Source organism: Euprymna scolopes, chromosome 26 (assembly GCF_053919585.1).
Source record: "Euprymna scolopes isolate OS-2025 chromosome 26, ASM5391958v1, whole genome shotgun sequence".
Lineage (NCBI taxonomy): Eukaryota > Metazoa > Mollusca > Cephalopoda > Sepiida > Sepiolidae > Euprymna > Euprymna scolopes.
In genome coordinates this window covers 51,365,298-51,377,336 of record NC_136507.1, presented here as the reverse complement: position 1 = coordinate 51,377,336, position 12,039 = coordinate 51,365,298, and the positions used below count along the sequence as shown (strand labels likewise).

The 12,039-nt window shown below is 35.3% G+C and overlaps 1 protein-coding gene across 8 annotated transcripts in view; it reads right to left on the bottom strand.

Annotated features, from left to right (window-relative positions):
• The window catches only part of LOC145248037 (serine/threonine-protein kinase N2-like), a 412,484-nt gene that overhangs the window by 176,624 nt on the left and 223,821 nt on the right, over nucleotides 1–12,039 (bottom strand). For all 8 annotated transcript variants that reach the window (XM_080109765.1, XM_080109767.1, XM_080109766.1 and 5 more), the window contains exon 3: nucleotides 3,876–3,970. In XM_080109765.1, coding sequence (XP_079965891.1) covers nucleotides 3,876–3,970 — 95 coding nt within the window. The remainder of the gene's footprint in view (nucleotides 1–3,875; nucleotides 3,971–12,039) is intronic.

Sequence of the window (12,039 nt, the reverse complement as noted above, 5' to 3'; positions counted from 1 at the left end):
CGATTTTTTAAATTTTAATATCGAAACAGGCTTATTTAAGCCATTTTTCATGTGTTCGTTTTTCTGTTTTCATCGTTCGTTTGCCTTACGTTAGTTTTTTTGTGTTTTTTTCCCCCGCTTAGTGTTAAAATTGTTTTCTTTTCTTTTACTTCGCTTATAACAAACCAACCTACGTCGTCGTCGTCGTAACGCTCGACGACTTCCGGACGCGCACCTGTCAATTTGGTTCTTAAATAAATTCAAACATCTTTCACTAACTCTCATTCTGGCTGGCCGATTTTATTTTCAAACTTCGCCTCAGGGCTTCGGGTTCGATCCCCCACCCCCTGGGTTCATTTTTATTTAACACCACACACACCTCCAAACACCCGGGCAACGACAATGACGTCATGTTTGACCTAGAAAACGTTGACGTTAGTTTAAACCACCTGCAAGTATTTTTAAAGGTTTAATTTTATCCGTTCTCACTTGTATGTCTCTTTGGCATAGGGATAACGTGTCAGACTTTTTATCCGCCTTAGCCTCGAGGCTTCGGGTTCGAGCCTACCTTCCTACCCAAACTTTTTTTTTTCTCTTTTACACCTCCAAACACCCGGGCAACGTTATTTTAATTTTATTTAAACAGGGTTATTACTTCGCTTATTCTTTAGTTTACCTGCCCTACACACACACCTCCAAACACGCGGTCATCAGTTGTTATTTTAAGATTGCAGGTTGAAACAAGGTTATTTATACCATTTATTTCTGCTTTTTTTTTTTTTTTTTTTTTTTACATTCATTCACTGATTTGTTTTGGTTTTTCCAATTTTTTTAACATCGTGTTTTTTTATAATATATAAACAAGATCACCCCCCCCCCTACATACACACCTCCAAACACTCAGGCAACACCGGGTACCCTTGCTAGTATTATATAAATCTCACCTGTGTTTAAATGTATGTATGTTCGTATGTCTGCCTAAAACTTTTGACAGAGGCAACGGATTTTCATGAGATTGGTATTGTTTTGAAGGACCCTTCGGACGACAAATATAAAAAAATTGGCTAAAAACATTAATTCCTTCACTTCAACTGGGCACTTTTCTACAAGAGGGGGGAGGTCGCTTTTTTTCGTCGATATTTTTGAAAGTCCTCCCCTCTTTTCAATTAACTAGCTTTAATTTAAACCTTCGCCACTTCCGGTTTGGCGATGGATGCAACAACAAAGACGTCACATTTTTTTTTCACATTCTTTTCCTCCTTCGCGGTATGGGTTCGAGCCTGCCTGCTTACTGCCACTTTTTTTTATTTTACTCAACACACACGTCTAAACAGCCAGGCTAGTCTATAATATAAAAGGCAAAATGCATGTGTGTGTGTGTTTGTATGTCTGGCAAAAACTTTCAGGGACACACGACCAACACTGACAAAATTGGTATCGTTTGAAAAGGTCAGTCTCTTGGACAACAAATATCCAAAAATTGGCCAAAAATATTAATTCTTTGCCTATAAACTGGGCCATTCTTTGCAAGGAAGTTTTTTGTCGACATTTTTGCAAAGTCATCATACATCTTGTAACGACTAAGCTTATTTCAAACACTGGCGACGTCTTATGTCGCGGTGGGTGTGGGGTCTAAGCAGTTGGCTTTTTTTCATCTTTTCCTTTTTCGCATTACAAGTTCAGGCCTGCCTGCCTACTACCCCCCCCCTTGCTTGCATGGGAACTTACTATTTTTATTTTTTTAGGGGATTTTGAAACATTTTAGGGCTCTCTTGCTCAATACCCTTACCATAAAACCTCTCCACACTTGGGCAATGCCGGGGACCACCTCTAGTCTAATATATAAAAGTAAAAATGTGTCTGTGTTTGTATTTCTCCCAAAAACTTTTGACAGACGCATCAAACAATGATAAAATTGGTATCATTAGAAAGACCAATTTCTTGGATGAAAAATATCTAAAAATTAGCCAAAAAAAATTTATTCTTTGATCATCAACTGGGCCATTTTTTGCAAGAGGGTGTCAATTTTTGCATCAACATTTTTGCAAAGTCACTCACGCCTCGTAAGCTCGACATACATATAAAACCCATTATTTCGAAGGCCTGTGACATCACAAGTCGTGTGGGCGAGATAGCTAACGTATTTGCTTTTTTTTCACCTCCTTTTCCTCTTTCACGCTACAGGATCGAGCTTGGCTACTGCAGCTAATTTTTTTTTTTTTTTTTTTTCAGTCGCACAAGCATTTCGCTGCTATTTTGATTGAAACAAAAGTTGTTTTGATTCAATCATTTTTTTTAGAGGGCTTTTTCTGGGGGTTGCTCAATATCCTTAGTATACCAGCTCTATCCACCCGGGCAACGCCGGGCATCCATGCTAGTAATATACTGAAACTAATTTGTTAAAAAATGTTTTAATTTATTTGGATGTAAATAGCTTCCAAAACATCACATTTTAATTACATAAGCATTTGCTAAGGATTTTAAAGTCAATTTGGTGACCAAGAGCGGAGATCCGAGAACAATAAAAATATTAAATACAAAAAGTAACATCGTTTTCATGCTTCAAAAAACCCTCATAACCTTTAAATCACTATCCTAGAAGCATACGTGGACTTTTAACATTTTATTTATATATATTTATATATATATAAATATATATATATATATATATATATATATATATATATATATAAATAAAATGTTAAAAGTCCACGTATGCACATATATATATATATATATATATACATACACACACACTGTACCCTGCCACGCATTGCTGTGGGTCAATTTGGTGTAATGGAAAATTCTAATAAAAAGAGAAAATGCATGTTTCTTATATTCTTAGTACAGCAATCCACTCCAAAAAAAAAAAAAAAAAAAAAAAAAAAAAGGGGGGGGGCGAAAATGAAAAAAAATTGAACTCTTGCAGAATTGGATCCTGATCCTGGGGATTACCGTCAATCATGGCTTGGGCTTGACCAACAATCAGTGGATAAAGCTGGCCATAGCAAAAATGTTGAAACGCTAAATGTTTTTTTTTTCTGTATACAAAAATGTGAGTTAGCAATTAATATTTGAGTGATGGGGGGGGGGGGGTTATTATACACAGATTCGAAAAAGTTGTCCAAAAATAAATAAATGAAAGCAAAAGTAAGATTTTTAAACTTCTGCTATAAGTACAGAATTACATAATCATAATAATGGTATGGTTTAATTCAATGTTGTTTTTAGATAATATTCCCAGTTTTAGTTATAGAAACCTAATCTATATTAGGTCATGATCTAGTATTCCATAAAGAAAATACCCAGTCATGAATTTTAAGTTTAATTCCATCATTTTCTTTTTTTAATAGAGGACATTTATTGTATTATTTGGATTTTTTGGACTATTGTTCTCATCTTGATTGTTTTTCTCAACATTTTGGCCAATGCAACCTCCGACCATCTCCAGATGTATTCACATTGGATGTTATTAGTGAATGGTGAAAAATGTTTTTTTTTTGCTTCACTAACAAGCATAGCTGCTAGAAATTCAAAACACAAATAGCGATAAGTCTATTTCTTTTTTTTAATAAATCTAGGTTCATTCGGATTTTTTTATATGATGTTCGTATATTTTTGAGATGAGGATTGATAATTATTTTTTGTATTATTTCAATTGTTTGAACTATTGTTCTCATCTTGGTTGTTTTTCTCACATTTTTAGAGGTTACATTGGCTGAAATGTGAAAAAAACAAAACCTAGATGAGAACAATAGTCCAAACAATTCAAATAATACAAAAAAATAATTATCAATCCTCATCTCACAAATATACAAAGATCATATAAAGACATTGCTTCATGAAAAGTTAGAAAAGCCTTTTTTTTTTTATTTTTGCAAATTAACACTACAAACCTTCGTTTCTATGCTGAGTTGTTTGTTCAATGAAGACAACTTTTGGTCAATTGGGCTTGGTTCTTGGCCATCTTTCTCTGGTGACATTAAGTAATCTTTAAAAAGAAAACAAAAACATTTTAAATAAATAATATAAGCAAAAATAGCCTTAAAAATACATAAATCATACGGAATCAAAAAGACCATTTTCATATAATGTTTCATATTGTCAGAAATGTTCCTGGATTTTCCTACATATATAAACCCCCACCACCACACTCACAAGTCTTTTTTTCTTTATTTACATACTATACACATAAGCATCCATTTTAGGGACTCAAGTTTTTGCTTTGTATTCACTGGAGATTTTATAAATATCCTAACTAATGAATGAAACGGAGCGTTCTTCAGCTTTTTTTAGGACATCAATTTGAAAAAAAAGAAAAGGCTGAAGAAAGCCAGGAGTTTTATAAAAATCTCCAATGAATACAAGAGAAATAATGTACCTGGGATGGATGCTTATGCATAAAGTATACAAATAAAAAATACATTCTGCTTTTATATTTTTATGATCGAGCACTTTGAAGTTTTTCTGGTGGCACAAGACATGCACACAATTCATAAAAAATCAGTCACTCACTCTGGTTTATTTACATATGGATAAAATCAACTCTGCTTATATCCTATAAACTCTCCCCACTATCCTAGAAAGGGCTTCCACTGTAAGGATGTCAGTACATGGTCTCTATAATGAAGCAATTATTGCACAATAATCAGCACTGCACGAATCTCATGGCAATAAATCCAGGATGACTGAAAAACTATGTTGAAACAAGCTGCATGTGCGTGATCCCCCTCGGGTGCTGCATGCAAGATTACACCACAAAAAATAGTGAAGAAATGATGAATGCGAGAAGTGTGAAGGGCTAACGTTTCCTTCACAAATAGATGGGGCAAAAGTTATGGTGTAAAAAGTGTCATTTTCTGCAATTTTGGGGCATTTTTGACCCCTTTTAAGCTTCTAAGAACACCGAATCACAGTGAAAAATGGACAAACGGTGAAGTTTCATGCCTTAAGACGTGTATATTTGAATTCAGCACCATGGAAAATCACTATATAGATATACATGTCAAGTTTTTGAGTAATATGAAAAAAGAACTCCAAAAAGACATGTCTTTTTAGCCCTAAAAGTCTCACAGGGATGCAAACCAGAATTTCGCCAGGGTCACCCATACTGAATTTATATTAAGAACAATGGCCTCCACATTTTGGCCAAGTTTCAGGAAAATCTAATGGATGGATTAAACGCTATGGGGGCAAAAAGGGGCATTTTTTACCTCTTTTGAGCCCCTGGGGACGCAGCGGGAATTTTTGCAAAAAATTTTTTTACTGTGCACATCTATTTAACCAAAATACAATTTGTGGCAAAATTTCAGGAAAAACTAATGGACGGTTATCTGGCAATCTTATGGAATAATGGACACATGGACGGACACATGGAAGCACAGACGCCACTGAAAACATAGGTTCCTCTCCGGTAAATCGGGGGACCAATTAGCAAAGAAAACTGATATTATTTTGAAGCTTTCTTTCTTTTAGATTAGTTGCACAACTAAGGTTTGTTGAGATCTTAATCCATAGCTGGAGGGAGGATATATGGATTAATACTTTTCCCAAAGGTTTTGATAATTTATTACGAACTGTTGAAAAAATAATTATTGCATAGAATCTGATTATTTAAGGAGACGGTTCAACACTACCATGTTTACAATGGACTTGAAGACTACTATATTGTAGTCAGCTGAAAAGCAGGACAGCACAAAAGAGTTCCACAGGCAGGCAGTTCTAGGAAAGAAGCTTTGTTCATGGAATCTATGTTTAGATTTAGACACAGAGAGTGGGATTAGGGATAATGACTGTAGCTAGTAGAGTGTTTTTTGTTAAAGTTTGGCAAGGTTGGGGAACCATAGATTGAAGCTCAGATGAGCACCTGCTATGAAAATAACAATGGAGAAGAGACAGGCTCGCAGCATTACTTTTGTGGGAAACAGGTGACAAAGAAGAGAAAAAGGTATCATCTACTAGGTTTTGAACTATCATGGGAGGATAAGGTGCTCCAAGCAGCCCCTGCCCAGATGTGGCAATAGTATTCCATCCTAGAATGTACTTGTCTCTTATACAGGCAGAGGATTGCATCGGCAGTGAGATATCTACTGGAGTGATAGAATGATCCAAACATTTTTCCAGTGATCTTGGCAACAGATTTTATGTATGTGTTCTATTTTGAATCAGAAGTGAAGGTTAACTCCAGAAGCTTGTTAAAACAAGACAAGAGCCATTCATTTCAATTTAGATCAGATGACAGTCAGAGTGCTTGATAATGGAAAGAAAGAAGCTTGATTTTAGATGCATTAAAATATATCAGCCATCTTTTTCCTCTATTGCATCGTGCTCAAGATCAAAAGAGAAAGAATCAGAGATCTTGGTCATTGCTGGCCTCAGATGGCAGTCTTGTCTGCATAAATGTCTATGAATCGTCTAAGAATGTGATTTGGGAGATCATTGATGAAAGTTAGAAAAAGAGTTAGTTTGGTTTGGTTTGGTTTTACGGCATATCAACCTTTTTTTTTTTTTGGTTATTTAATGCCGAATTCAGTTTTTTTTTTTTTTTGGAATAGATATTTTAATTTAATCAGTGAGTCAAATCAGACTTTTTGTATCATTAGGTGATGTGCTTCCTTTCTTTTTTTGGGGGTGGGTGGGTGGGTGTAAAGTTGGATTGAATTAAAGTTATATTCTTTTATATAGATTTACTTTTTTCAGAAATGTTAGTATTTTGTTGGAGTTTATTTTTTTTAAATAGTTCTTTCATATTATTGACATGGTAATAATTTTGCCGGATATGCGCGAGATCGCCACAATCCAAAAGAAAGTGTTTTACTGTAAAAGGTTCTTGGCATGCAAAACATTCTGGAGGGTCTTCTTTTTTTAGCAGGAAGGAGTGGGTTATGTGTGTATGTCCTATGCGAATACGGGACAAAATCACTTCCTCTCTACGTGATCTTCTGGCATCTGGTAATCGTTCTTCTATTGTGGGCTTGATCTTGAAAAGTTTATTATTTGGACAGTTATTCCATCTTTCTTGCCATTTCTTCATAATCAGATTATTTATTTGTTGTTTGTAGTCAGAATGTGGAATTTTTATATTGCTTTTAAGGAGTTTTAAAGCATTTTTGGCAGCTATGTCAGCTTTTTCATTGCCCTGAATTCCAGAATGACTGGGGATCCAGCAGAATTTGATACTTTTGTTTTGTGAGAGAGTGTGTATTTTTTGTAGCAGTTTGATGAGTAGTGGGTTATTTAAATTTTTATTCTTTAAGGATTCGAGTACTGATAGGGAGTCTGAAAAAATTATAAATTTGTTGTGGGTAAGGTCAGTGATGAGATCTAGTGCCATATCTAAGGCTGTGGCTTCGGCACTAAAAATTGAGGCATGGTCTGGTAGTCGCTTCTGTAAGGTAATGTTAGTGGATACGACTCCGCATCCGGTTTTGTTGCTGTCTTTGGACCCATCTGTGTATATGTGCTGATGGTTTGGGTATTTTTCCTGAATGATAAGGAGTTTTTCTTGATAGGTTAGTGGATGGGTTTGATTTTTTGGGAGGTTATTTAATTCAAGGATGATTTCAGGATATTTTAGTAGCCAGGGTGGAAGGCTTAGTTGGTTGACATTATGGATATTGGTGATTGTGATACCTGCATCTTCTACTAGTGGTTTTGTACGGAGCCCAAAAGGTTTTATAGCTTTTACTTTTTGGTAATATAGATTTTGGTAATTTGGATTGAAGGTACAGTTAGAGGTTGGATTTGTTGGCTGTAATTTTTCTCTATCATAGAGCGAGTAATCTAGTGAGTTTGCAATGCAGTTGTAAGCAGGATTTTCTGGGCAAGAGAGAATTTTGGTCAGGTATTGCAAGGCTAGTTTGTCGCGTCGAATTGATAATGGGGGTTCATTGGCTTCTGCATAGAGACTATCGATGGGGGAAGTTCGGAAGGCTCCCAGCGCAAGTCTGAGGCCCTGATGTTGAACGGTGTCCAATATCTTTATATACGACTTTCTGGTGGCACCGTAAATGAAGCTACCATAGTCTAGTTTCGATCGCACTAGTGACCTATATAACTTTAATAGGGTTTGTCTGTCCGCTCCCCAATCTGTGTGGGCAATGACCCGCATTAGCTGTAGGGTTTTATTACATTTATTTTTAAGATGTTTTATATGAGGGATGAATGTAAGTTTTTTGTCTAGTATTAACCCTAAGAATTTATGTTCATTTACAACAGGAATCGGAATATCATTTAGTTTTAAAAGAGGATCTGGGTGCAGTTTTCTTAGTTGACAAAAGTGCATACATTTTGTTTTGTTAATGGAAAATTTGAAGCCATTCTTAGTTGTCCATTTTTTTATTTTGTCAATGCATTGTTGAAGTTGACGCTCAATTATATGGATATGTCTTGAGCTTTATGCAATTAAAAAATCATCAACATATAGAGAGCAATCCACGCCTTGGTTTATGCATCCAACAATACTGTTAATTTTTAGGCTGAATAATGTTACCGACAAAATACTTCCCTGTGGAACTCCCGTTTCCTGTTCTTTGGTGTCCGATAGGCATGTTCCTACACGGACATTGAATAGTCTATTATTTATGAAGTTGTTGATGAAGATGGGTAGTCTTCCTTTCACTCCAGCTTCTTTGAGATCTTTCATGATGCCATACCTCCATGTGGTATCGTATGCCTTTTCAAGATCAAAGAAAATAGCAGTCATATGCTTTTTTTGTATAAATGAATTTCTGATGAAAGTTTCTAAACGAATTAAATGGTCTGTTGTGCTACAATGTTTTCGGAAGCCACACTGAAAATTAGTTATTATTTTATTTGTTTCCAGAAACTAAATTAACCTGGTGTTGACCATTCTCTCCATGATCTTACACACACAGCTTGTTAGAGCTATGGGGCGATAATTGGAGGGGTCAGATGCATCCTTTCCTGGTTTTGGTATAGGAATGACTGTGGCTTGTTTCCATATGACTGGAAGATTGCCATTGAGCCAGATGTCATTATAAATAGAAAGTAAATACTTTAATGGTTCATCTGGTAGTTGTTTTAGAAATTCATACGTTATTTTATCAGGTCCCTCAGCCGTGTTGTTGGCTTTTTTTAATGAATCCTTTAGTTCATGGATGGTAAAAGGTTTGTTGTATTCTTCCTCATTATTACTTTTAAAGTTCAGTTTGTTTTTTTCTGATTCCTGTTTAAAGATCTGGAATTTTTTATCGTAATTTTTAGAAGATGAATTATTTGCAATAGTATCTGCAAGCAGGTTTGCCATGTCCTCTTTTTTAGTTATTTTACTATTGTTTACACAGAGGTGGTTGAGAGGGGAACTGGTGTTTTTTCCTGATATTTTCTGAATCATATTCCATACAGTTTTGTCTTTGGTGGTGTTATTGATTTTAGACACAAAATTCTTCCATGATTCCCTTTTGGCTTCGTTTATTGTTCGGCGTGCTTTAGCCCTGCATATTTTAAAGTTGTTTAAATTCTGAGTAGTTGGTTGATTGTTGAATTTTCTTAATGCAGCACATCGTAGCCTGATAGCCTTTTTACAGTCATTATTAAACCAGGGACGATTATACTTGGTTGATGATTTTGTTTTAGGAATACATTCTTCTGCTATTGAGATAATGGTATCTGTAAAGTGAGTGATTGGGTCTTTCTCACATTTTTCAGGTAGGAGTTTGTGTTTGCATAATAATTTGAATTCATTCCAGTTAGCTTTTTTAAGGTTCCAACGAGGAATTTTTGAGATTATTTCAGGACCAAAATGTTCTAAAGTTATTGGGAAGTGATCACTTCCACAGGTATCTATATGCACTGTCCAATTGTAATCTATAAAGATACTAGGATCACTTATAGAGAGGTCAATTGCTGAGGACGAATTTGTAGCGGAGTGAATAAACGTTGGTTTTTTGTTGTTATATATGCATAGATTGTTGTTGTTGATAATATTTTCTATAGTGATTCCTTTTCTATCTGTGTTTGAGCATCCCCAACTAACATTATGACTATTAAAATCGCCTAATAATAAGAAGGGGCGAGGGAGTTGGTTGATGAGTTTTTCTATTTCGGTTTCATCTATGGGGTCGTTTGGAGGCAGATAAATGGAGCAAATTGTGACCGTTCTATGTAGGGTGGCTGTGACAGCAATTGCCTGTAAGTTAGTTTGTAGATTTATTTGGCTTTGTGCCGTGTTTTTGTTAATGAGAATGGATGTTCCTCCTGAAGCTCTATTTGGGTTATTTGTTGTATAGTTGTATTCAGTAAAACTTTGAAGATTGATATTTTCAGATGCTTTTAAAAAGGTTTCTTGTAGGCATATTATTGTGGGACATAGATCGGATATCAGTAGAAGTAATTCATTCCGGTTGGCTTTTATACCTCTGCAATTCCATTGGATTATTTTGTTGGCCATAGTTTAGATTTTATGTATTTGATTTCCCTTTTGTCTTGGGAATAGGGGTGTTTTCTTTTTTATGGGGGTTTAGAAGTTTTGTCTTCTATTTCCATTGTTTCCAAGGAGGTTTTAAATTTATTTTGGTCTGTAGTTCTTGTATTTGAATCATTGGACTGTTTCATGTGCGTTTGAGCACTTGTGAGCTTTTTATCATTGGTAGATTCGGTTTCTGTTTCCATGGCTTCTGGTTCTTTGTGTTCAATTGGTTTGTTAGCTTTTATGCTTGATTTATCTCTGCTTTTAGATGTTGAGCGAGATCGTGGTTTGGTTTTTGTGGGGCTGGTTTTCTTTGAGGAATTTTTCCCATTTATTGTTCTTGTCTGTTCGGATGTTTTTGGAGAATCTTTATTTTTTTGCTTGTTGTTATCTGTTTTTATATTAGAACTCTTGTGGGGGATTAAGGGACTCTCCTTATTGTTGGTATTCTGCTCTTCAGAGTTCTCGATCTCCAATATCTTAAAGCTATTGGAGAGGGGAATTTGTGGGTTTATTTGTAGTTTTTGTTTAGTTAAGTTTGGTTCTGGTTTGTTTTTTTGGATTTGTTTCTAGTCTACTGGGTGTGGCGTTTGGATTTTTGGTTCCAGTGAGTTTTTTTTCATTTCTTCAATTGTATTTATCAGTATTTTGATTTGGTTGGTGAGGTCTTGGATTTTAATATCGAGGTTTGTTGTGCAATAATTGTCATTGTGTTTATTTGTGTTGGGAATATTCTTTTTGGTTATTTCGGAATATTTAGCTGTTATTGCCTTTTTCCTTGCTTCTGGGTAGGTGATGTTTAATGAGTGTTTAATTTTAACAATTTCTTTTTCTTTTTTCCAGATTTCACAGTCTTTGGAGTAGGCACTGTGATTTTCTGTACAATTGGCACATTTATAAGTTTTTTGACAGTTGATATGATTGTCGTTTTCTCCACACCTTCCACAAACTGGCTGGCGTGTACATCGGTCCTGATGATGACCAAACTTTTGACATTTAAAGCAACGCAGTGGGTTGGGGATGTATGGTTCGACTCTTAGTTTCTCATAGGCTATTTTTATTTCTTGTGGAATTTTTTGTTGGTAAAAGGTTAATATATATGAGTGTGTGTTTATCATTTCTCCATTTTTTTTAATTTGAATTCTTCTGACATCCGTTACATTTTGTTCTTTTAGATTTGAACGGATTTCGTCGATGGAGCAAAGTGAAAGTTCAGGGCTTTTCACAACTCCTTTGCATATGTTTAGTGTTTTGTGAGGGTACGTTTTTATTTTTATATTGTCAAAATGTTTCCATTTTAAAAGTTCATCTGCCTGTGTTTTGGTAAGAATTTCTATCAAAAGATTACCATTTCTTAATTTTTTCACTAGTTTAGGTTTGACCCTTTCTGATAGTATTTTTTCTATCTTGAAGGGGGAGAGTTTGGTTAAAGACACTTCTCCAATTGACTCCATTACTATGAAGTTTGGATAGTTATCCGATTCCTCATTCGTGTCACTGTCCGAACTGTCTAAAAATCTTTTTTTACTTGGATTTTTATAACTCATATTGGGTTCGTTTTTTTTAATTCATCATCCCTGCTCCCCACCCACCTTGGATCCCTACTTGGGATGCGCACAGGGGGGAAGCCC